The 27,842-nt window shown below is 36.0% G+C and overlaps 1 protein-coding gene across 6 annotated transcripts; it reads right to left on the reverse strand.

Annotated features, from left to right (window-relative positions):
* Positions 1–27,842, reverse strand: LOC131145990 (ribosome-recycling factor, chloroplastic). Of its 6 annotated transcripts, none has more exons than XM_058095195.1 (12): positions 27,536–27,842; positions 26,783–26,927; positions 26,512–26,581; positions 26,277–26,372; positions 5,493–5,590; positions 4,734–4,845; positions 3,026–3,067; positions 2,474–2,530; positions 2,249–2,299; positions 1,489–1,545; positions 244–299; positions 1–115 (listed from the first exon to the last, which is right to left on the reverse strand). In XM_058095195.1, exons 1-11 carry the CDS (start codon positions 27,615–27,617, stop codon positions 282–284), a joined length of 828 nt encoding a protein of 275 aa, XP_057951178.1. In that variant the 5' UTR covers positions 27,618–27,842; the 3' UTR covers positions 1–115; positions 244–281. The 6 variants fall into 6 exon arrangements, with proteins under 6 accessions (XP_057951178.1, XP_057951177.1, XP_057951176.1 ...); XM_058095194.1 differs by having other exon boundaries at positions 1–112; positions 27,536–27,746; XM_058095193.1 differs by having other exon boundaries at positions 1–299.

A 27,842-nucleotide genomic window follows, 5' to 3' on the forward strand; every position in this document is an offset into this window, starting at 1 on the left:
TTTATGGTTCAACTCTCTTCTTTCTTGCCTTCTATTACTCTTTCGTGTCCCAAACAAAAGGTTCAAACATGGTTTGTAGGGGAAGGATCTGATCAGTTGTACTTGTTTTACACTGCTAAATGCACCAAAAAACCAACAACAATAATAATTACAATAGCAAAGGGTATAACAAGCGAACAAAAATCTGGTGAGACCATCAATGACTAGTTTTATCACCCACCAGCAAGAACGCTCACTGCTCACCTGTATACATCTGTGCAGCATAATAAAATTCAACCACGCTAAATCTTCAGCAACTCCTGCAAGATGGATATGCGTCAGAAAGGGTAAATAGGAAAATGGAAACTGCACACAAGGGTAAAAAGGCAGAAAAAAAAAAAAAAAAAGCGATTGCAATTCATAGGTTGGTCCACTGTGCTAGGTGGGCTGTTCAGGAGTAATCAATGGCTATTTTTAATGTAGTTTTCTTTAGTTGATTAAAGTGCATGCGGTATACTAACACCTCATATTAAAGCCCAGGAGCATCTGAACCTTTTAATTGACCTACATCAAAACTACTTCCAGCCAAATAATAGGGAAAAACTTCCGAAAGAAACAAACGATTCAACAAACCAAGTGGAGCCTCAAATCTTTTTACAATTTTATCATTTCACCTTTGTCTTTTTGATTTTTAGTTATTTGCCACTATCACCCACTTTATTCTGCTTGGGCATTCTATTAGGAGCTGCACATCCTAAGCATGTCAGCGGACCTAATCTAAATCCATTCCAAGTCAGCATAGCCAAACCAACATTCACCCATATAAATAGATCATGGGATTTTGAACACATTCATTGTAACAAGCACCAAAATATATGCTGCTGCTGATTATGCTTAAAAAAATCTAACCTGTCATGACTCAATCAACACACCCAAGCTCATGGATAAATGATACATGTAATATAGGGTTTGATCCAACCCAGCCTGAGCCATGCAACCTCATTCTGAACACGGTCCAATTCTCCCCCTATTTTGTCAAAATTTCTTAAGGGCTCAAAATGAAAACGTTACAATTTCTTTTTTGCAAAATTTAGGCCAAAATTTCAAGAATTTTGGAATTTTGGTCAAAATTTCAGGTTGCTAAATTTCAAATTGAAATTTAAAAAAAAAAAAAACTTGAGGCTTTTCATTTTATTCATAAACTACTCAACCATCATCTATTCTAATATTTCCCCAAAATTTCTTTCACAATTTCCTTAATCTACTACATGTTCAGTTGTTTCTTTAAATTAAAATTGAAATTTCTATTGAAATGAATATATTCATTAAAATTTCCCCAAGTTTTAGTTCCTAGGCTCAACCATCTTTGAAGCTGTGGTTCATGCATTAGACACATTTCCAACGAAAGACCAAAAAACAAAAAAAAAAAATTAATAAACGACTAAACTCCCACATTAATTTACAAAAGGTAGTTTCCTGTAGAGTGTGTTTTATTGATGTCTATAATACCTTCTCCTTCTGTTTGTAGATGACGTCAATCTTCTTCACATACTCATCTGTCAATTTCTGCATCAAAAAGGAAAAGATACAAGCGCTTTGAATACTGCAGGAAAAGGGAGCATTCTGTTTTTTGTCACTGACAAGAACAAGACATGTAACTAGAAGAACCTAAAAATATAGCATAGAGAGCATTCAATAATGATGGTATGTCTGGAAGTGACTACTACAAAGAGCAATTTATAATACTCCAATGAAATGCTTATCTATGAGTAATGGGGAGCATGTTTTGCATATATTTTCATTTTTTCCCATTTTTCTTGTAGTTGCTTGTTTTCTTCCATTCTTTCTATCTTTTTTTCTTTCTTTCTTTTTTCTTTTTTTCTTTTTTTTTTTCTTTCAGTGCCCTTTTCATCCCACTGTGCAGCGGCCCGGGGGGAAGGGATGCCACACTAATAGGATAAGCACCGCTTCTTATCAAGATATCAAATTTAACCAAATTTCAAATTGAAAGGTGCTCACAAAGTTGGAAAAACTAGGAAATCCTTCTCTACAACCCCTTGAGATGAACCTATCTAACCTCTTCTAGAATTCTGGAAGCAACTCACATTTCCAGAGATCACCTCAATGATTATGTCCATGCATATTAAAGTGACCTCATTGTCAGCAAAAAAATTGCATACTCACCTTAGTGTAGAAGAAGCTATTCTAATCCCATAGTCTAACTATACCCAACATAATGAATTTTACAAACATCTAATTGATTATTTACCTGCAAATCATTTGATAGGTCTTTCACATTATCTTCGGAAAGTTTTTTCTCCTGCAATAAGGTAGCAAGAAGGAATCCTTACAAAATTATTATAAAAAAAAAAATTAAAAGAAACTGTTGAAATATATATATATATATATATATATATATATATATAGAGAGAGAGAGAGAGAGAGAGAGAGAATTAAGCAAAAGTTTGAAAAATAAATAAATAAATATTCAAACCTTCTCAAGTTTTTCGTAAGCCCTTAAGGCATCTCTTCTAATATTCCTCAATGCAACCTACAAATGGCATAGGAAATTCTGTGAAAAGGAGACCTGGATCAACCTACAGACAGATCTGGAGTAGGAAAACCATGCATAAAATTAGATGGGCCATAAAATAGAAAGCACACCACCTCATCGATTCCAAATGCTATTGCTCAATACATGCTTTTAGGTAAATTAGAGTCATGATCAAAAATCAATACACACCCTAAGCACCTTACTGTATCTTTGATAGTGATTACAATTCTTCAAGTCTTGAACAATGATTAAACTGCACTTAATTCTAGGTGGACTCTAAGCTTTTGGAATGTTTGAAGACTTAGAGCACTATGAGCCTCGAGCAAAATAAGACTGCAAGTTTATACATTTAATATAAACTGGTATGTGTCAATAACCACAACTTAATGACCCAGAAAGAATCTGCATATCTCACCAACTTTTCTAATAATATTTTACTACAATCTGGCTGTGGGTGAGTACTCAAACTATATACAAAGGATACAAAAGTACCTTCCCTTCCTCTGCCTGTTTAGCTACGACTTTTGACAACTCCTGCAACAAGTAAACAAGCAAAGATTGATAACCAACAACAACAAAGACTGAACGCCAACTTTGTGGGGTTGGAAGGCAATGAGAAGACAGCAGAGATAGGTAATGATCTATATTTGTAGCAGTATGTTTTAAGGAACTTTCCTGACCATTTCACAAATTTATGACATTTCAGTTCCACATAATGTCTACAGGTTCAATGCTTAAACCGAGCATTTGGTTTCCTTGATATTTCTTACCTGGAGAATATCAAGCCTAAATTTTTTTTTTTCCCCCTTCCTTTTTTGGTTTATATTTGCAAACACCATCTAACATCATGCAAATAACACAGTAATGTTTACAATCTACATGCACTTCTACCCAACTTAAAATCATAATAACAATGTATCAGAAGTAGGTATATCTTTTGGGGCAGACCTATATCCACAAGGATATTCAAAAATTTCTTGCACGAGAAACAGGGACCATGACAAAGATTTGGAATTGATGTTTCTTTACAAAAATTACGTAAGTTTGTGCTAAGAATACACTTTTGTGTTTTAAGGATGGCATTTCACAATAAATTAACACCAAAATCCGGATAAAATCTTTTACAAAAAGAGTTTATTAATAAAACTATATTTGAATAATTGAATCCAGTCAAAAAAAGAAGGCTGATAAAAACAAAGAATTAACATCATTAAAACAATGAACAGAAAATAAGCATATTTCAAATGACATACTTATTCACAAGGATATTGAGACATTCTTGCCCCAGAATAATAAAAAATATTTGGCAAAAAAGTTTTGCAGACTACATGTATCAAGCCACTATCTGAGCAACAATCTCAGTGCAGGCATCAGGCATAATAACATCAAAATCACAACTTTGAAACCTAAATGGCCAAGCTTTACCTAAGGTCACTTGAACTACAACTGATTAGCAACTGGGATGGATCATGCCAACACTTCGTTTTAAAGGTGCGATCAGGACCCACTTTGAGGCTTGCCTCAAGACAACGCATGCCTAGAATGCCCCTAGACTTGGTCTAAAATACCAAGGTCCTGAAAGGCTTAGGAATAATACATCAATGCTAGCACATTTTTACAAAATGCACACCTCTTGCGCTTTTCAGGTTAAAGCTTACACATTTAGGTTTTTGAATTCAAAGTTAGATTTGGTTACTGTAATTTATTTGAGTAAATTTAAGACCATATGCTCAAAATGACCAATAAGAAGTTTACAAGTTGCATTATAATTTTTTTTTTTTTTTTTTAATTGTCTGCAATTTTCCTTTTTTTTTTTTTTGCCAATATATATGTGATTTTTATTATTTTTATACATAAAAATTCCCAAAAGGCTCAAGCCTTACCTTATTAGGGTTAAAATTCCTGCATTACACCTTTTTTGCCTTTTAAAACACCGTGTCAACGCATACACATGCATATGCATGTAGTCAAATATAAATACAAGCATGTATGTATGTATGTACATATGTATATGCACATGAAATAGAATTCAATTTTACACTTCAACAATATAAATATAATGGTCCATAAAGACAATCAAAAATTAATAGTTTTTCAATGCTAGTTGAAATTTTGGACAGCACTCTTTACGTTTCACATGTTGATGGATCAGTAACAGAGAGAAATGGAAAATGAAAAAATAAAAAATAAAAAAGATTACCTTCCTCCTATCTGATGTCAGTGGAGGGAGAGACAATCGTATCACATCTCCATCATTATTTGGAGTCAAACCAAGATTAGAGGTAACTATTGCCTTCTCTATAGTCTTTAAGCTGAAAAATCATAAAGTTTAAAAGGCAAGATAAATTGCCAAGTCTACAAATAAAATTGATTACACTGGTAAATTACTGTACCTCAACATAACCATATTATCATTTTCATTCTCATTCCTTCGGAAATTCGAAGAGTAAAGAGCTTAAAGAAGATTTCTCTAAGATCACATTTGATTCATGGAATTTAGGGATTTGATAGCTTACAAATGAAAATGCATTATCATCATAAAGCAAATGACGATGCAAAAAATTTTGTTAATCAATAATATGGAATGGACAAGGAATGATTGTTCCATTTCACATGAAAATGTCAATTCCAATCCTATTGCATGTTTGATGGAATAACACAAACTTTCATATTGTCTTTTGCTTTAGATGACAAAACACTTTTCATTTGTAAGCTATCAAAAAGCTATCATCATTCTATTCCCAAAAAGAGACATTCCCTGAAGCGCGCACAACTTAATTTAAATTTTATGGTGATTTTTTTTTCGTTAAGTATTCTCTAAGAAAAAAATATAGAGTGGTATTCCTCACTCTGTGCATGTGATATCAGCTACAGTGTAGCAAGAGAGGCATGGATCTTGCTCTTGTCAATAATTTCTATCTTATTGTCCGTCTGGTTTACAGAACACTAAATACTGTACCTTGATTTATCATAAGGCTGAACCAGCAAAGAACTTGCATCAGGAGTACTGATTTGAGCAATGCCCTTCAAGCTTACAGGCGTCCCATAGTACTCCACCTAAACAGGCAGCCATTTACAATTATTCTATGAGAAAACAAAATTACTTTGATTAAACAGTCACAAATTCATGGAGGCAACCATGCAAAAGAAAAAAGTATTGCAAGACTGATCTCATGTCTGATGGCTTTTATATGCAGGTCATAGTTGTCAAATCAAGATTCCTATTGCGAATAAAATTCCCAATTTTGGGAAAGGAGAATCAAGAATCAAATCAAAGCATAAGATTTCGTATAAATTTCCAAAATTGTTACAAATGATATGCATATACTAATATACATACAACAAGCAAAGTAGTAAATATATTCAAATTTTAACAATAAGAAAATCATATTTTATTTGTATGCTTTCTAAACAATAAAAAGTAAAGGAAAGAGTTTAGAAAAATCAATTAAAAAAAAACTTGAATTTTATGTTGTCAAGGGAAAGAATCAAGAAAAAACAATAAAAAACTGAACTTTGGGTGTTTAATAACAAATTAAAGAAAACAAATCACACTTCATGCGTATACTTTCTCTAGTTTCACACATGTACTTTCTCTTCACAACCAAGGAAATCTGAGTACCGCCATAGCCACCATTTTTCTCCCAGCACATAATCGAATAGAGAAATGGAAGGCAATCGTGTAAAAAAATAAAAAATAAAAAATAAAACAAAGCTCGTTTCTGAGGTTTTAAACCAGTCGGATCTGACTCGATCTAATAGATTCAGAATCATGTGAATCAATTCATTCAGATCGATTAGTTAGATTCAGGAGGTAAATTGAGAGCTTCAGCAATGATTCAGTTATTTTTTGATTCTCTAGTAAGACTCAAACCAGTTTGGGGTGGATTTGATAGGAATCAAACAGAATGAACCATGAACCATAAGATTCTAACAACAATGATGTAGGCATTGAGGCATTTCTGAAGTGAAAAGTCTGCCCAAATCTGGTCTCAAAACACAAATGCAAGCAACACATGCCATGTACAGTCCACAATGAATCTAAATATAGGCATCACCACTTGATTTTCTTTCAGTCTCTCCCATCGAAGAATCTGAAGATGAAAATTCTTCTCCTTCCTTTTTTTTCGGAAGAAAAGGAGGATCAGGACAAAATTGCTGAAACAGAAGCAGAAAAATCAGAATGAATGGGAATGGGTTTTAACAATAAAATAAAAAAGAATCATGCTCAGCCCCCACAGAGGTTGCTTTCTTTGCTTGGGAGCAAAGATTCTTAACTTTGATAACCTGCAGAACATGCCAATAGACTCCAATCTCTATGTAACTCGCAGAAACTAATTCCTCAGAAAAAAACCCAAACTAGCGCAAAACAGTGAGGCCAAAAACTGAACTTTATCCCAAACCAGCACCCAATTTAATTTCTTCCCATTGAATACCCTTGCATTACACTCCAACCATAACCCCCATAAAACTGTAAGTATTCCGCACTTCCATAGGACTCCCTTATCCTTCTCCTACCAAAGCCTGTGAAAGAGATAGCTAACAATTCACCAACTGAAGAAGGGCATACCTAGCTCCCTCCAGAAATATCAAAAAGCATATTCCAAATCCTCCAAGAAAATTCAAAGCGCAAAAGAAAGATAAGAAACAGAATTTTTCTAACAGAGCACAGATACATCGGGAGAGAGAGCCATAAAAGGCCTCCTAAATTGTGGCAAGTTATTAGAATTGATTTTATTGAGTAAAACCAAACAACTGAAAGCCTTAATTTTTGAAGGAGCCTTGGCCTTCCAGACGAAATGATAAGAGTGGGAAAGAAGAGCATTATGAGAGTGAGTCAACAATTCAAAAAAATTTACAAAAAAACACTCCCAACTTGGACAAATGTTGTGCATAATTAATTAGTTTATTATTTGTATTTAGTTTAATTAGTATAGGATTATGTGTATCTGTGAGCTTGTCTGTAATATTTCTGTATTCTTAGGGGTATTTTGTAGTTTCATTTAAGTTTAGGGTTATAAGAGTAATTTCATGTGTTAGAGGCTTTCTTGTAAATAGCGTGTGAAAACCACGTAGGATAGTTGTTGAATTTGAATTTGAAAGTGCACATCTGATTCCCCCTCCTCCCTCCTCTCTTCCCTCTTCCTTCTTCTTCTTCCCTTCTCCTATCCTACATTCTCTCATGGATGCAGATCCTTGATGCTGTACCACATCATTTGGCATAAGAGTGCGACCATGATCACACCATTCTTCCATTTTCAATCCCTCCACCTTCACTCCTCCTCTTCTCTTCTTCATTCTCTCTCACCCTGCTTTTTTCTGTTTTCCTGTTCCTACTCTCCATCCTCTCTTCTTCTTCCTCCTCCTTTCCTTCTGTTCTGTTCTGTAATTCTGTTCTGTCCCTAGTCCTCCGCTGCCTAGCAGCATTCTTCCCTCTTTTTTTCTCTTTTTCTCTCTTGATTCTGTTTCTCTTGTTTCTAATTTTCTCCCACAGTTCGCTTCTTTTCCCTTCTTTTCCCTTCTCTTCCTTGTTTTCTCTCTAATCTCTTGTATTTCTCTCTCTCAAAATCTTCCATCTTGAAATCATTCAGGAATCTAAATACCAATCCCAGATTACATCCCCTTCAATAATCCTCTTTGCCCTGTGTTAATGGTTATTTAGTCATTTAGCATTATTATTAATTGTTGAGTTTGGTTTGTAACAAGTGTAAGGGTATTATGGTCATTCCCATTGTACATGACATATATTATAAATAGAGGGAGAGGCCTATAATTGAGTTTAGGTCTTACATTTTACCCAATTATTCAACATGGTATCAGTGCATGATTCTGAAACCTAAGCCCTAAGTGTTACCACCACCATCGAACGGAAGCCTGAAACCTAAAATTTGCTGCATGTCTATAATTGTAGAAGATTTTTCAGTGATACTATAACCCTAGAAAACAGCCAGCAGCAACAGAAACTCAGACCAGTCACTGGAATTTTCTGGGCGACACTGCAAGTTCAAGAACATCAAATCCATCATAGATTTGTCAAAACCAACACCATAGTCACCCACAGACACTGCCGATCTGCCCCCCTCTGAAACCCCACCTCCAGACAGTGTCCCACGCGCAAGACAAAGGCTGCCACGGCCGACCCCACGCACCAGCGCATGAAGCCACTTTCAGGCATGGTTTTGACCTGAAATGATCCAGCAGTGATCCAATCTCTCCATTAACATGTTTTTGGAGTTTTTTGTGATGTTTTTGCCCAAAGATCTCACCTTTTTCAATTGTTCAAGTGTGGCACCCAAGGAATGGTTGTTTGATGCTTCGTGAAGCAGTTTATCAATGGTTATTGAGTTTAGTGGGTCTGAAACAGTGAGATTTTCTGTGTTTTTTGATTCAATGATCTAATTCCTTCCATATAGCAAAATATCAAGCTGTTGGACATGTGTTTTGCTCAAAGATTCAATCTTTGTTTAACCATGCACTTATGGTAATTCATCAGTTGTTGCTCGGTGTTAGTAACAGTCATTGGTGACTTTCTTGGAGCAGTGACAGTACTCATAAGCTGTTTTTCGTGAGGCTATGGCAGTATTATATAAGTTATTGATTTCTCCAAGGTAGTTTCAGTGGTTCACTTCTCCAATTGTTTCAGTGCTGTGATTTGCTTTCTTGGGGCTGTGTTTGAGTTTCTTGGTGCTGTGGCAGTCTTGTACTGATTTATTTGTGTTTTGTTCATGGTTGGTCACCTTGTTCGTGGTTGTTCTGATTGTTCCAACAATTAATCTTATGGTCATTGATTCGAGTTTGTGAATGTTGGGATGGAGTTTGCAAATCCCAAAAGTATGGTTCCTTCGTTAATCACTTGTTTCAGTGAACCATGTACTCTGACTATATCAAAGGAGGAGTATTCAAGGTCTCTACAGTATCAGTCGTCTAAACAAGCATCTTCTCACACTGCGTCTTTTGCTCAGAAAGGTAATCCTACAGTCTGTATATCATCTAGTACCCTTCTTACTAGTCCTAGGGTTATCAATCCTGCTACCATTGACGATATAACAAGTGCAACTAACTTCTTTTCTGATCTCCAGTATCCTAAAAATCTACTTCAAGTTACCCTTGCTGATGGGTCCACCATTGCTATTAAGGGGATAGGAATAATAAATCCTACTCCTTCCATCTCTCTTTCTTCTGCTTTATACATTCCTAAATCTCCTTTCAATCTTAGGTCAATTAGTAAGCTTACGAAGACACTAAATTGTTCTATCACATTATTTCTTGATTCTATTGTTATTCAGGATCTAAAGACAAGAAAGGCAATTGGCACAGGACGTGAGGCTCGTGGACTTTACTACTTTAAGTCGCCTTCTCCACCCATTTCCTGCACAATCGCAGCTACACCACTTCAAATCCATTGTCGCCTTGGCCATCCGTCCTTGGACAAGTTGAAATAGTAGGTTCCAACATTAAGTTCTATGTGTAATCTTGCATGTGAGTCTTGTCAATCGGGCAAGCACCATTATGTTCCCTTTGCTTCCCGAGTCACCAAACGAGTGGTTAGTCCTTTCATGCTAGTCCATTCCGATATTTGGGGTCCTAGTCGTGTCACATCAAAGTTGGGGTTTCGATATTTTGTTTTTTTCTTGTTGACGGCTACTTGAGGACGACTTGGTTATATTTAATGAAAGATCGTTCCGAGTTGTTAGTCCTCTTGTGCCCACACTCCATAACAAATGGGGTTGCGAAGCAGAAAAACAGACATATTCTTTAAGTTTTTTGGAGATGCTGTACTCACAACTTGCTCCTTCATCAATAAAATGCCATACTCTGTCCTTGGCGGCAAAATCCCATATTCAGTTATCTTCCCTAAGGCTCCTTTGTTCTCTCTTCCTCCTTGTATATTCATTTGTGTGTCCTTTGTCCATCAGTTAACTTCAGGAATGGATAAGTTGGATCCTCGTGCTATTAAATGTATCTTTTTGGGTTATTTTTATACTCAAAAAGGATATCGATGTTATAGTCCCACTTTACATCGAATTTTTGTCTCTGCGGATGTCACCTTCTTTGAGTCTACACCATACTACACCGATCCCTTGAGTTCTATTGACCTTAATGAGTCTTCTCCTCTGCCTTGCCTTCCAGATCCAAACCTAGTAACTATGTCCAATGCTCCTACATCCTCATCCAGTTTGAGTTCTTCTCGTTGCTTGAATCATCCCAATTTGCAAGTATACACACAGAGACTCAAGGGGGAAGTGCCTCCTTCAGCTTCTACTACTATGCCTCTAGTTCCCTTGTTAGATGATCTTATTTCCCATTATGTTGATCCTCCTATAGCTATTCGAAAAGGTAAACGCACTTGTACCCAAGATTCGATTTTAATTTTGTTTGTTATGATTTCTTGTCATCCTTTTATTACTGTTTTGTTAGTACTTTATCTTCCGTCGCTCTTCCAAAATCTATTTCTGAAGCCCCATCTCATTCTAGATGGAGGACAGCAATGGTTGAAGAAATTCGTGCACTACATGATAATGATACTTGGGATTTGGTACCTATTCAACCTGATAAGTCTATGGTTGGTCGTCACTGGGTGCACACTGTGAAAGTCAATCCTAATGGTTTTGTGGCTCGTTCGAAGGTCCGCCTCGTTGCTAAGGGACTCAGGTGTATGGTTTGGATTATTTAGACACATTCTCTCCGGTCTCTAAACTTGCCTCAGTACGTTTGTTCATTTCTTTAGCCACCACTTGTCATTGGCCTCTACATCAGTTAAATGTGAAGAATGCCTTCCTACATGGTGATCTTTATGAGGAGGTATATATGGAGCAACCACCTCGGTTTGTTGCTCAGGGGGGAGGCCAGGCTCAGTATGTTGACTTAAGAAATCATTGTATGAATTAAAACAATCTCCAAGGGCATGGTTTGGTCGTTTTAGTGTTGTCGTACTTAAGTTTGGCTTTTATCGGTGTGCAGTAGATCACTTTGCTTTTTATCGTCATACCCCATCTGGCAGGATTTTGCTTATTGTTTATGTGGATGACATCGTGATCACTGGTGGTCATGATTGCGACATCCAATACCTAAAGCTTTTCCTACATAGTAAGTTTCATACCAAGGACGTGGGACCATTGAAGTGCTTCTTGGGTATAAAAATATCAAAATCTCGTATAGGAATTGTATTGTCACTGAGAAATTATGTTCTTGATCTTTTAGATGAGACAGGGCTATTGGGATACAAACCTGTTGATGCACCCATGGATCCCAATAGTAAGTGCTAGATATGGGTGATTTGTTGCTTAACCCAGGTCGGTATAGGAGACTTGTTGGAAAGTTGAATTATCTCACAATCACCTGACCAGATATATCTTTCGCAACAAGTGTTGTGAGTCAGTTTCTCGATTCCTCGAGAACAAATCACTGGGAACTGGGTATTGTATCTTTGTCGGTGGAAATTTGGTGTCTTGGAAAAGTAAGAAACAAACTAGGTTGGCCAAGTCGAGCGCTGAGTTAGAATACAGGGCTATGGCACACACTACAAGTGAACTTGTTTGGCTAAAGAACATGTTGAAAGAACTAAATTTTCCACATTCTCAGCCTATGGAGTTGATGTGTGATAATCGAGTTGCTATTCATATTGCCTGCAACCCTATCTTCCATGAGCGGAAAAAGCACATTGAAGTTGAATGCCATTTTATTCAGGAGAAATTTGTACAAAAGCTCATTACAACCACTCATATGAAGTATGAGTTTCAGCTTGCTAATTTGTTCACTAAAGCCTTGGGACAAGCTCGTGTGAAATTCATTTGTAACAAGCTAGGAGCATATGCTATATATGCTCCAGCTTGAGAGGGAGTGTTAATGGTATTTAGTCATTTAGCATTATTATTAGTTGTTAGAGTTTGGTTTGTAAGAAGTGTAAGTTAGTAAGGGTCTTATGGTCATTCCCATTATACTTGGCATATATTATAAATAGAGGGAGAGACCTATCATTGAGCTTAGGTCTTCCATTTTACCCAATTATTCAACGCCCTGAAAGTTTAGTAAAAATAATCTGCAATTTCCAACCAAATTCCAATTGTACCCTCAGCCCTCAGTTTTCAAACACTCCTTTCCCAGAAGACTTTCCCGACAACACCATGACCACTTGATAGAGACTTCTGATTAACCTCTTCCCAAAAGTATATCACTGTGCAACCATGCTGGCTCCACATGCCAAAAAACTATTCCCCAGCTGTCGCCCCTTCAAAATCTCCAAATTCCTGGACTTATTTCTTCACACCACCGCCACCACCATGGCAAAACCCATTGCCTGATCGGCTGATCTATCATCTCCCCGAACTTCATCACCGGAAAGTAGCTGCCTGCGGTGCACATGAGAAAAGGTTTTGGAATACCCTGGCAAGTGGCAACTGCCAAGCTCATGAGAAATTGCTCCAGCCACGATACTCTGGTTTTTCTCCAAGATATTTTGATCTGCAGCATAATATTTTGACTGCAGACACAATATATTGCAAGCAAGCGCAATAATTTGACACAAAATGCTAGAAATTGTCACTGCCAGCATCAAAAAACAGGTTTTATTGCTGCAATTTGTGAGTTTTCTGAGTGAATTTATTTCATTTCTTTAAGATACTCAAGATTAAAGGTGACTTGAAGATAGTTTGTGGTTTCACATGTATAGATTTAAAGTTTGCGATCAAATTGTGTAAAGACTTTTGGTGACATATAGTTGCAGTGGATACATGAATAAAGGAATTCCATTTATAATACCTAGGGCACAATTTCAAGCTTTTTCACACCTTCCTCAAGTGTGGAAAAAATGTTTGCAAAATCATCATTGATGGAAGATGTCCTATGAATATGGCTTCTACAAATAAGGTCAGTCGTATGCAACTTTATTCAGAACCTCACCTCGAGCCTTTTGAGATATCTTAGTTGATAACTCTACATGTTTGTGAAAGATGTTTCGCTCCTATCCAAATGGATGAATATTTCACTAATGTTAGGTGTGATATCATACCCATGAATATTGATCACGTACTCCTTGGTTCTCATTGGTTGGATGATTTGTGTATGACTCAAGGATATGAGAACATGTTTCTTCCACTATAATGGTAAGGAGATCATTTTGACCAACCAAGACAAAGAATTTGTCAGAGTTACTCAACTTGAAGACACTATAAGGAAGGAAATGCATGCGTTTAAAGATATCCAAAGTCTTTCAAACATTCCTATTGTTGAGTTTGTCATTCCCGATGCACTCATTGATGCCAATTCTCAATCCAAGTCTATGGTGCTGCCAATGGAACATGGTTTCTTGCATCACTCAAGCACTGACTTTAAAAGAGTCCAAGTTCGCTTCTTACTTCCAATCCTCCAACATTTCAAAAATTGAGGTCGAATTTTTCTAGCTAGGGGAGATTTGATGTAGGACAAGAAGCCAAACCATGGGTTCACCTTTGCTGGAGATCAATGGAGAAGAATTGGAGAATGGTTGTTGAGTTTAATTAATTAGTTTATTATGTGTGTTTAGGTTAACTAATATAAGATTATGTGTATTTGGGGACTTGTTTGTAATATTTGTGTATTTTTGGGGTATGTTAGTAGTTTCAAGTAAGTTTCGGGGTATTTATGTAATTTCATGTGTTAGAGGGTATCTTATAAATAGTGTGTGAAAACCATGTAGGAGTGGTTCTTGTTGAATTTGAATTTGAATTTGGAAGTAAACGTGTGAATTCCCCTTGTATCTCCTCTCTCCTCTCTTCCCTCTTCCTTCTTATTTTCCCCTTCTCTCCTACATTTTCTCATGGCTGCAGATGCTTGATACTATCCAACATTGGGCCACTTTTTTTACCAGGCAGACGAGGGTTACTGCCAGAAGAGTGGAGGGAGAGCTATGGACATAAAAAGACATCTGTTCCACCAAGGAAAGGAGGAAAGCTTTGTCCCTCATCCCCCTTGCCATCTTTTGGTTTGAGGGGAGGGAAAGAAATAAGAGAGCTTCCGAAGGATTAGCTACGCCCTTGTATATTAGTAAAGACCATACGATTGCTACTGTAACAAGCTGGAATAGTGGTTTTTTTGGATGACACCTGTAATCATGAATCTTTTGACACCCTGCAGCATGGGTGATTTCCATTTGTTTGTTGCTACTTGGGAGGCATCCCTTTGATGCCCTTCTAAAAAATTTTTCTTTCTGATAAAAAAACAATAATATGCTTTAATGTGCAATGTCCTTTCTTTTTTACCCTTAAAAATAAATTTCAGTTTAGCACATTAAATTTCAACACTGCCTGTGTTGTGCATAGTGCTATAACCCTTTCTCGCACAACCCATCCCAAGCCTGAGATAAATTTCAGTTCACCACATTAAATTTCAATTCTAACTACTGCACTTGGTGCTATAACTTAATACCCTTCCACACCAGCCAGTTCCAAGCCTAGATAAAGGAGGAAGGTTGCATGAGGGCATCTAATAAGGCAACTCAAACTTGGTCAAAGCTCTATGATTTAGATCCTCACAGATTATTTGCTTGGCATTCTCTACAAGTGATAGATTGCACTTTCACCGGGGCTGAGCAAAAATCAGACAAGAGTAGGCTAGGTCAGTGAGTAGAATATGGAGTCAAGTATGCAAGGCTTCCCACACTATTCTGAATGTTAAAAGGTGAAAAGATTAGTTCAAAAGACTAGCATAATAGGATTAAGTTGGCAACTGAGAGCATAGCGATTAGAAGAAACTAAAAGGGTAAGGGGAAAAAGAGAAGAAAATGAAAAGAAATTATTTAAACTTTAATCTGCTAGAAAGAAAAACATAAGAATGAAACAGACATCATTGTGCACAAAGATCTAAAAAATATGGTGAGAAAAAATTCGTACAGACAGATTCATTTAAATGGTCAACTAGAATAAATAACAAAGGCTATGACTTATGACAGAATACCTAAATAACACAGATATGGAGATAAAATTGAGTCCAATTATATGATCTTAGAGTTTGCTATATCCTCTACATGATTCTGAGGATATATTGTGCAGGGGATAGTAAGGGGTAAGAAAATATTATTAGGTTTGGATTTAAATGGTCACCTAGGATGGACAACAAAGGTTATGAGAGGATGAACACAGATATGGAGACAAAATTGAGTCCAATGACATGAACTTTAAGAGTTGTCAATATCCTCTAAATTAACATGTGTTTTGAGAAGAGATGACTAATAACTTTGAAGAGTAGGCAAAATAAAGTCAAATAGATTTCTTCTTAATGAGGAAGGTGGATAAACTATTGTGTGAGGATTCTAAATTTTCTTGGCTGAAGGTTTTCACTGTAGTACAATTTTAGTGTTAGATGAATGTATCAGAAAATGAAAGAGAAACGGTAAAGTAGATCAAAGTAACAGAACTAGAGGGTGATACCTAAAGGGAAAAAATGTTTGAATTTAATGATAAAAAGATAAAAGAGGCAGTTGGGCTATAGAAGATAATGCAGATGAAAACACTATATGGGATAATATGGCTAGTTCTACTAGAAATACAACAAAAGGGGTTTTAGGAAAATCCAAAGGAAGTGGTATAATTGGCAAAGAGATCTGGTGATGGGATGAGGATGGCAAAAGATGGTTTAAATATAAGTAGCATACATCAAAATCCATTCCTCTGTACTTTTTATAATTCCTCTTTACTCTTTTATCTCTTTTTACAATTCCAAGAGAGGTTGTTTAAAAGCTTAAAAGGGTTATGGTGGATTTTCTTTGGTCATGTGTAGGGGAAGAACCCAGCAGTTTTGACTAAATTATAGTTGCAGTTTCTTTTGGAGGAATACCTATGATATGATCAATGGTGGCAGAGTCTACGACCCAAGGACTAGGACGAGAAGTACTGGATGACAGGCATACTGTGTGCTTACCTGTTTGGACAAGAGATGCAATGGGAATAGAAGTTTGTTGTGATGCTTGATACTGCTGGAACTTGGAATACTCTTCCTCTAACATAGAGACAATACATTGCCCCCCACTCGACCCCAAAGGTGAGAAGGTGGTGGTGGCTGCATTGGCTGCCCCCAAAGGTGTGAAATCAATGGTGGCAGCATTGGCAACACGTGAAGGACTGCCACGAAGATCCCAACACTACTCAATACTATGATTATTATGTCCACAATGAGTGCACTTGCGAGAAGTACCTTTGCCTCGTCTGTCTCTTCCACTACAACTACTCGAACCACCAAGATAACTTTTGTGGTTGTTTGGTAAATAACTATAACTATTCTGTGTAGCGAAGGCTGTCCTCTCAGAGCCAAATGCAAGAGCAAGAGAATGTGTGCTAAAGGAAGCACGAAGGACATGAGAATAAACATCAGTAAATGATGGCAGCTCAGCACTACTGAGTTTCTGGGACCAAACTGCCTCAAACTCAGGTCTCAAGCCAACCAGAACACGAAGAACTGTCATTTGCTCCCTCTGCTTTTGCATCTCACAAACATCAGCAGTTATAGGTTGCACAACGTTAAGCTCCTCATGAATATGCTCCATCTCTCCAAAATAATCTGCAATGCTCCTATCTCCTTGTTGTAACTGAAAGTACTCCTGGGATAAATCATACGTACGTGTAATGTTACTGGAGTAAAGAAGTTTGACATAATCCCAAATCTCCTTGCACCTATCTAGATGCATACACATCCGTGCAATCTGTGGCTCCATTGAATTCCATAAAAGGGAAACAATCAAGGCATCTTCTTGAACCCACATGTCTTTTGTCTTCTCATCAGAAGAATCGGATTGGAGCAAGTGGTGAGATTTCCCTAATTTTGCTAAATAAATTCGAACTTTAGACCATTGAACATAGTTCTTTACATCCAATTTTTGAGTTGTTATTTGTGGCAACGATGTAGGAAACAAATTTTTGGGATTCATAGATTCCATCCCAACACTCACAAATTAGAAATCACACCAAAACCAAGAACAATCAAAACTAATCGAGACAATCACAAACTATGTGAAGCGCTGACACAACAACGGACAAGGTGAACAACTCACCGACAGATATAGCACTACCACAGCCTCACAACCATGGTCTTAAATTTCCACAAAATTATCGAAATTTCCATCATAATTTTCAATTTCCGTCACCCTCAAAATTGAAATGGTAATTGATTTCTGTCTTGCATAATTTCCGACGAAATCTCAACGAATCATCCAAAATTTATTAAAATCTTGAAATTTTAGTGAAACTTGTCAAAATTTTAACTATACAATGAAATTTCGTCATAATTCAAATGAGAAATTTAGGAGTGAAGTGAAATTTCTATCTTAATTTATTTTATTTATTTTATCAACATAAAAGATTATTACAAGTGCTTTTGAAATTATATGAAAAAAAAAAAAAAACTTACAGTAACAATTTATTTAACCATTCATGTCTAAATTATCGTTATTTGTATAATAAATAATATTTAAATGATTTATGAATTTCATTTGTATTAAATTAATATGTTTAATGTACATTATCTTACTAATATATTCGATATACATACTATTTTACAAATTTTCCACCTAAAACTTATAGACAATGTTTGTTAACCATTTCTAAAGTTTCACAAAGAACTCCAAGCTTTACTACTAATTTCCATTATTTATTCAAATCAAAATCGAAATTTTCATTGAAATTTTCTTACTTTTGGAGCTTTGAAATTTGAGTCAAAATCGAAATTTAAGACCTTGCTGACAACTGAACATACAAACACTGCCACGACTCCAAAAAAAACTCACAAGGAAGCCTTCAAAACCCTGAACAGAAATTAACAGGATACCATGAGCGCATGGTCGAAAAAGGTTGAATTTTTGGGCAAAAAATTGGCCTAACAGTTTGGTAATATAGTCTAAAGAAGGAATCGGAGCATGGCATAAGAAAAAAAAAAAAAGTGGTCAAAATTGCTCTCACGTGCCGGCGCATAGGGTCGGCCTTGCCGGCATTTGGCCAACGCGTGGAGCGCATGGGGTGCCCTCCGACAATGGGGTTTTGTGGGGCGGGTCGTTTTTTTTGGGGGGGGGGGGGGGGGGGTGAGGGTCTGATTATGGGCATATGGTTGGTTTTGTGATTTAGTATGGGATAGAGGTGGATTAGGGAAGAACAGCCGCGGGAATGGTGTTGTCTAGCGATGGTTGAGGGAAATAGGGTTTAGATAGGAACATGCTCTGATACCATGTTAAGATTTGATTAAAAATGAATGACCCAACTTGAAGATAGGTCTCTCCCTCTATTTATAATACAAATTTAAATACATTATAAAGATAGTAATGCCCTTACTAACTCTCACTAATTAACATACTAACCCACTCAATAATAATAATAATAATAAAAGACAAATATAACCTCTAATAGTAATTAAGCTCGAGTAATAGTCCTACCCACCACACTATTTGCAACAATTCTCCAAAAACCATAGTTCTAAAAACTGGTGCATTATGAACGTTATGGTTGTTACCTAGCAGTGGCTTCTAATACTGTTAAAGGTTATATCTCAAAGGTCCTCCGATTCAAAACCATAACGGCTGTTACAGCCCACTATGGGCCTTTATGCTATTTGACTATGAATAACTAAAGTACGTTTTTGAGTCCTTTTTTTGCATTTTTCCTCTCTTTTCCCTTTATTGAAGTTTAGAAACTCAATTTTAAGTTGGTTTATTTTAGTTAGTAATTCCTTTATAATTTTTTCCTTTTTTTGGATTATTTTTCTTTGACATTTAGTGCGTATTTTTTATTAATAACTAGTGTTCTAATAAACCTAACTTATTCTTTCATTAAATTACATATTTTCATATTATAATATTTTTCATTTAATTTATTTATTGTGTTTTTCTTACACCGAATTTGCAGACAAAAATGCATTTTATTGCTATGCATTTTTATAATTGTTTAGCATATGAACATTCTATATTATATTTTTTAGATAAAAAATTTTCAATCAAGACTAAAAGAGTACAAAAGATAACATTTATATTTTCTTTATATCTATGATTTCTTAGTTTAAACTTCACTTATAATCAATAAAGTAATTAAAAGTAGCAAATGCATGCTTCTTATCACCAATAGAAACTGTCAGAATACCATTTTACCTCAAAGTTTAAGCTGTTAAATTGTCGGCCAACAATGTATATCAAGCTTTAACACTCCCCACGTGCAGCCCAACAGCACGTGGAGAGATAAACACACAATAAATAACACCCATTACTTACATATGATTTTTTAAACACCACACAATAAATGCCAGCAACAAGACTAGAACCCAAGATCTTTTGGTAAGCTCAGATATACCATGTTAGAATACTACTTTACCTAAAAACTAAGTTGTTAGGTTTTGGGCCAACGATCTATATCAAGCTTTAACAGAAACTCAAGCAACCAAGATGACATCCAATATGTTATATCTAAATTCATTTAGATTTACTAAAAATTATTTAAAGCACTAGTATGTAGAATTATGGAACCAAAACATGTAAATCTAAAGTTTGGTAATGCAAAAATGAATTCACAGATGCAGTGTCAATTACTTGTTATGTAACATCTACAATGGCCACAGCCATTAAAGTGTGCCCCTGACCAATTCAGAGACTGTTACTGCTTTCAAAACCATGCTAGAAACACTCAATAAGTTCCTTCAGGGTGTCCCCAAAAACATGGAAAGAAACAAACAAACAAACAATCAAACAAAATGAACTTTTTCCTTCATCTAAAATATTGCTTTTTTCCTCACTTCTTTTCCTCAAAATTGTTTTCTTCACCTCCTCTTCCTCGTCTTCATAACCACTCTGCCTCATCCTCCTGAACAGGAGACCAATCCAAGCTGTCTATCATGACTGTCCCAACATCCTTCTCTGAATTTTCAGTCCAAAAAAAAAGAAACTCAATGCAACAACATAGAAAAGGCATCATCTCTTCAGCAAACAACTCAAGGCTACTAATCATCTCACCCATATCAGTCTCCAATTCCTCATTGTCCCTTTTCAAGGTGTAAATGGAATAATCATTTCCGTGTTTTGGTGGAGAGTTGGATTTGCCCATTCTCCATATTCTTTGGATAGACTATTTCTTCTTCTTTTAGAAATTTTGGGGAGCAAAGAAAAAGGAAAGCTCCTGGAAGATATGCAGTATTTATGATTATTTGATGCATCTAGCTGGAGCAAAATCCTAGAGTCTTCAAGAGTACCTTTACTTCTCCTACGTTGATTTAGAGTAAGATTGTTTCTCATGCAAAGCCTTAAGCCCCACTAGGTGGGATCGGCTACATGAATCCTTTTCTAACAATTTACATGATTGTGGTAAATTTCCTCCAATAATTTAAGGGCCATTAAATCCATACTCACAATCTCATTTCAAGCTATTTTAGGTCTACCAGTACCCCTTCTACTACCACTAATAGTAACTACCTCACTCCTCACTGCCTACATTGGGTCTAGACCGCCTCTTCTTTATCTTGTCCTCTATAAGTGCTATGCCTAACTTACCACGAACATTTTCATATTTTAATTTATCTTTTAACATTATACCACTTATCCAACTTAGCATTCTCATTTCGGAAACTTTTACTTTTTGGTATGTTGTTTCTATGCCCAACATTATGATCCTATAGCAACCAGAGAGTACAATAAGGGGAGAAAAAAAAATGTCCTCCCAGGAACAAAATGAAACAACCAGAAAAAAATTACAAAAATGCTGCCTGCCAATCCCGAACAAGATTGAGCAGTAGCACACCTCGTAAAAACCCAAATGAAGGGGCCCAAAGAAAAGCCAAGAACATTGCTCTATCTCACAATAATCCTGGGGAGGCTGTGCGATCAATGAAGGCTCTTGCATTCCTTTCAACCCATTAAGTCCACAAAATAGCAAAAACCACTTTATGCCATAGAACTTATCCCTCCTTGCTCTAGCTAAAACCCCAATTTCTCATGACCAAAAAGTGCCCAACACCCAATGGGGCCACCCAAGCTTCACCAAATCAAGAAAAAGAGCACTTCATAGATGGTTAGCAAGCCTGCAATGTAAGAATGGATGAGTAATTGAACTTTGCCACATCACACACAAATCAAGATTGAGTGTCTAGTACAGCCTGCTTGTTAATCCTATTCGAAGTCACACTTCAAAGTCCAAATCTTGAAGTGAACATAGCCTTCCAAAAAATGTGGCTCCAAGGGAAAAAACTAGGTGTGAGCGATTTAAGAAGGTGAAGAAAGAAATATGGTTGAAAATGATTCAAGGTATTGAATGAAGTAAGTGGTAAGCTCATCAACCCCTCTTCATTGAGATACCAAAAAAGTAGAAATCCTAAGAAGGGGAGCCCCCTTTAGAAGAAAACAAGGCGCTGACAGTTGTATCGTGCAGAAAGTAACAAACCCTCACCCACCAAGCATCCTCCCAAAAATAGACCTTGTTACCCACTTTAAAATGGGCGAACGGAAAGAAAAAGCTAGCAATCTGATACAGAACTTACAGGGGGCTACCATGAGAAACAAAGCCACTACCTTTAGTCCCACTTATTCTGATAAATCTTGTACTTATTTTTTATCACATTGTGCCATAAGGAATTTGCCTCAAAGGGAAACCCCAGCAACCATTTTCCAATTAAATGATGTTTTTGGAAACTACATTCCGAAGCCCTAGCTCCCCACCCCACCCCACCCCTTCCTTTGGGTCTACATACAACCTTCCATCTAACAAGGCGATCTCTCCTTTTCTCCTAGAACCCGACCAAAGAATGTCATGCATCATCCTCTCAAGTATCTTAGCCACACTCTTGGGCACTCTAAGAAGAGGTAGACATAAATAGTGACATTAGAGACTAGCATGGGTTTAAATAGCGTTAGTGGGCAGCATAGTGTAATGGTAATGGGTGAGCGGGAAGCAGGAGTAGCGGATGTTACATAACGGGAAGCAGGTGTAATGGCCATGAATTTTTTTCAAGCATGCACAACCTTACGTATATTAGTATATTTGCATGTTCTAAGGTCTTCACCCTTCTTAAAAAGAGTTTTAGTTTATTTTGGATCTTTTTGCTCAACTAAGTGTATTCTGGATCTTTTAGTTCAACTAAGCCAATAAGTTGTTTGGTAAGGGCAAAAATTTACATTTGTTTTGAACCACCATTAACAGAAAAATTGTGTGTTTGTGTGCACTACTTTTTCATTATTCTTATGTGTGATAAATTAATCAATAAAACAAAATACATTATACACTCCATGAATCTATTAAACATATAAGACATATGAATAATTCAAATACTTAATAAAGTAAACAAGCTCTACTATTTTATTTTTTAAATAAGTTCAAATTTAATAAATTAAAACTAACAAGTTGTACTAAATAACTTTAACCTAAGCTTTAAAATTATAATGTACAATCCTAAAATTTATCATTAAATAAACAAAATATCAACTTGAACATGACAAAAACTTAGGAAAAACAAAAAAGGTTGAAGTTGAAAAATGTAGAACAGAAATAAATTATCAAATTACTAATATTATCAAAATAAAATATTTTGTTAACAAATTAGTGTTATCAAATTGTTAATTAATATTTTTAATGCATATCTTGTGAGTATTTAAAAAAAAAAAAGCAGTAAATTTTGTATCATTATCATCCTCCCTTCTCTTCTCATAGTATATTGAGAATGATTTATAAAAGGGGCTAAAAACAAAAGAGAAAAGGTCAAAATATATATATAGATATATATTTGTTGTAACAGTCCATAGCGGTTACGTAAAGGCCATAGCAACCTTTATGTAGCAGTTGCAATCGGCGCTATGGCTGTGATTTTTTCTTCCCACCGATTTCGTGGTGCATAACAGTATCGAGAACCCAAAAAACCGTTACGTAAAGGCGTTACATAATGGCCACGGCTGTTATTTAAAAATTAGAGAGGGTAGCACGACTGAGGATGGTACAAAACCCTAGGGAAAAGTAGCCGTTTTTCCACCCCTTGATCTTCCTACCAGCCCTCTTGATCATAAGATCCCAAAGAGCCACAGAGGGTGGCCTTTCCTTTTTGTTTTGTTGCTTTCTAGTTTGGTTGGGGGTGGCCATGTCCTCCACATTGTATCCTTCTTCTTTCTCTCAATAAATTTCTCTCTATCAAAAAACATAAGAGGAGGAAAGTGGCTACTTTGTTTCTCCCTCATAGAGAATTAGTAAGAAACTACTCAAAAACTGAAAAACTGAAACGCCCTTATACAACTCTCACAAATGGGCTTGTAAAGGTATTGTAGTAAATAACGTTCGACTCTTGTTTTCTCTCCTCAAATTTCTCACCTATTAAACCAAACAAAGTGGAGAGAAACTAGCTTCTCTTTCCTCTTTAAGTTACTTCCCTTCTTTTTTGGATGTGTAATTTGGAAAGTGATAAGAGGTTCCAATCTCCACTTTCCTTCAACCCAACAGAGTGTAAAATGGAGATAGAAAAGAAAATTACAAAAGATAAGATACTTTTCCAAAATTAGTAGGGAAAGTTTAAGACCAAAAACTCCTTCAAATGTATACTAATGATTCAATGAGAGACTTGGATAAAATAATTGCTTCCTTTTTCTTTTCCTCTTTTTATTTGAGACTTGTAACTCTTTGTACCCTAGTCCAATCAAATAGGTCTGAAGTACAAAGCTAAAGCAAGCTCCTGAGAATCATAAGCAGAATCCCAATTCTGCTATGACTTGTTTTTTTTTTTGTTTTTTTTACCGAATTCCATTATCCGATCTAGCAATCTAACAACCCTACATGATCCTACCTTTGAGCGATTTTGTGGGATCTAGAATAATCAATGTTCCAAATCATGTCTTTGACAGCAATGCTCCTCTCAAACTAAAAACCCAACCCTTCCAAAAATCCAAACCTCTGTCTCTTTCTCTCTCTCAAACCAAAAGCTTTTCCTTTTGAGGCCTACATGATGCAAAACAAAGCAACTAACTATGCTCGACTCTCAAACGAATGGAAATCACAAAACACTAGATTTTGGATGATAGTGTACAGATTTCGCTAATGAATTATGGTATTTAGAGGGGGGAGGGGAACATGAAATTTATTTCACTCAAAGGTGGAAATCTGAATTGAATTTAAGCTTGTGGTTCATTTTGGTATTGAGACATTATCTTGGTGTTTATTTACCATATTTTGTAACTAAATATTTCAACACAACACTAATAAAAAGCCTTAATTTCCTCTAAGAGAGGTCAGTTATATGAATCCTTTTTCGTCAATTCACTTGATCAAAGGCATTTTCTTCATCTCTACTTAGCCTGCATTTCAAATGCCCGAAACATCTAAACTGTCTCTTGCTTATCTTATCTTCTACTAGTCCTATGCTTAACTTATTTATGAATATGTTCCTTAATCTATCCTCTAAAGTTATACCACTCATCCACCTAAGCATGCAAATTTCAGCCACTTTATCCTTACTGAATATTTATGGTATTTATAAATAAAGAAAAAATGAAATTTTATTTCACTCAAAGGCTGAAATCCAAATAGTATTTATGCTCATAATATATGTGGATCTGCGGTATTGTCTTGACACTTTTTTAGTCTTTTTGTTTTGTGGGGGGGGGGGGGGGGGGGGGGGGCAATGCATACTATTAACTTTTTGGTTATGTATGTGTGTAATTAATTAATAGCATCTTGGAAATTGCACAATCACTACATACCATAAATTAGTTCAATCCTTGTTACCCCAATTTGAACTTTGAAATGTTATAGCTTATAATTTTCACCTTCTTTGTTTATTTGAGCAATCTGTGTTAATTTCCATAATTTTATATGTAATTTGCTAATTTTTCCATTTTATTTTTATTTACTTTTCAATAAAATAAAATTTCTTAAAGGCCCACAACTTCAGTTCGAACGTTCACCATTTAAAAGATTGGTTCAAAGAGAAAGAAATGGAAATAAGCTCTTAATTGAAATATTAAATTAACAAGCAAAGAATTGGTGGCTTATGAGGCTCTAATTGTTAACAAAATGGCCCAATCAATGACTAAACATTGAATTGCTGAAACTATAAAAGTGCATCATGTACTTTTCGAGGCATATGTTTATGTGAAATTAACATTTTCTTCTAGATAAAAAATTAAAACACTATCTCACTGAATTAGAGAATGCAACACCCACAACCAAATATCTAGCATCTATCTACTTGCTACCTTCCAAGTTCGATACCAGCCAAGTATGGACAAGAACATTTCCTCTTGTAACCACACTCCTATTTGAGATTCTGCAAAGACAATCTTCTATCTCATCTGTTTCATTTAGGGATACTATAAAGAAAAAAATCTAAACTACTAGTCAGCATGATCTGGGTAGGAAAACATAAGGGCCTGCATCCTTTTTTTTGTCATTTTTCACAGGCTATTTGTTTAAATTATAAAAAATTAAAATAAAAAATAAAAATAAAAAGTTTAAATTTAAATTTATGCTATCAAAGAAACTAAAGGCAAAAATAGAGATTTTAATTTTATTGAACCAAAAGACACAACATTATAAAGTTGATAAGAAAAATGAAAACTATAGCCAGGTAATATCTGAACTTTATCATCACTAGCACTATCAGGCAGCAAATGAGCCTGACCAGCCTTAATTGAGTGCAGGAGTTTCAATTTTGTGCACATTTTTTGATGGTTTACATTGGTGGCTTCGATAAAGTTTACTTGGATATCTTTTGGAAACAAGGACAAAAGAAATTGAACTATGAAAAAGATAATGCAAACATGCGCATGATTTCATACCTCAATTTGGTCCAACATGGCTGGATTTGCTCTCCCTGTCCTCATGGCATTGAAATTAGATCGAACTGTGTCAATTGTTTTTTCCATCCTTCCTTTCTGAATAACAAAAAAAATTAGAGAAGACATTGCTATTAGAGGTTTCAACAAATAAAACTGCCACAAGGGCCTTAACATTAATCCAACCCAGGCACAAACTGACAGACTACACTAGGTTAGGCATTGGCTGCCCACTCACCACATCTTTCTCAATCAAAGATTTCTCAGCTTCAATTTCCTCAATAGTTGCACACCTAAAAACTCCTGTTCTGAAGAATAATCAACAAATATGTGACATGAATATCAACATACAGAGCAACCTATGACTGAATCCAATTGCATGACCATAACCGCTTGGATGCATGATAACAGAAGGTACAGTATGACTGAATCAGTTGTATAAAACCATAACCACTCGTATGCAAGATAATAGAAGATACAACATGCTGAATAGTGGGCAATGAACTTGCCTCTTTACTGAATATTGCTTCACAATGATGGGCATTAAAGAAAGCTTTCCACCACCCTCCTGAAATCCCGCATAATTTGCAGCAGATCTCCATGAAGCACAACCAGAGTAGCTTTTTGCACAATCAGGTCCTCTGTGATAAGAATCTGTAAAAATTGTTCCATTATAAAGGCGTCCACAAGGAGGAGATTAACATTGATCCCTTAACAAGCTAATAAAATAATTCTATAATTCAGCCAACACAATAATTGAGATTTTCGCTTCATTTGCTATGACGGAATTGACCTGCACTGGAAATATTTTCAAAGAAATTGACATATTCCAAGAGTAAATTGATTTTAAAAATATTTTTTTTCATACATATGTATATTCTTGAGATGCCCCTCAAGATAAATGATGCCTTAAATCTTAAAAGGGAAAACTCAACTACATTTTCCCTCGAAACAAACAGTGAATTGACAAGTCATGAACCTATTTATAAAATATGAACTCGATCACTAAATTCACCCACATTCAACTCAAATTTGGAAATCATATCCCACAACAGAAATGACGAAGCCAATCCAGACTCAGTCCAGCTAAAACTAAGGACATAAAAAGGGTTCCCAAAATGTTAAATCTTCGCTTCTACGATGCTGAATGAACTCAAATGGGTATGATACTTGAAAAAACCAAACCCAAATCAAAGACGTGATGATAACAGACAGAGGGATGTGATTAAACGGCGCAAGGTTTACGAGTGAGGACTTGATACCTCGCAGGGAGAGAAGACACGTGGGAGTGTTCGTCCGGGCTTGGTAGATAGACGGCATGGGAGTTGCAGGAGAGAACGACATGGCCACTGGAGCTGAAGTAGAACTAGTCGGAAAAGTCAGAACGCAAAGGAGAGAGGGAGAGGGACCATTTTAAGTGGATACCGGATAAGGAGAAGTTCGGTATTTGAGAATCTCGTATGGCTTTGAAACGAAAATAAAAAATAAAATATAGGGACAAAAAACCAAAACTCAATATCTCTTAAGAAAAATATGAATGGATGTCATCCGTTGATCTTGCACTCAGTC

Source organism: Malania oleifera, chromosome 13 (assembly GCF_029873635.1).
Source record: "Malania oleifera isolate guangnan ecotype guangnan chromosome 13, ASM2987363v1, whole genome shotgun sequence".
In the NCBI taxonomy this organism is placed as follows: Eukaryota; Viridiplantae; Streptophyta; class Magnoliopsida; order Santalales; family Ximeniaceae; genus Malania; species Malania oleifera.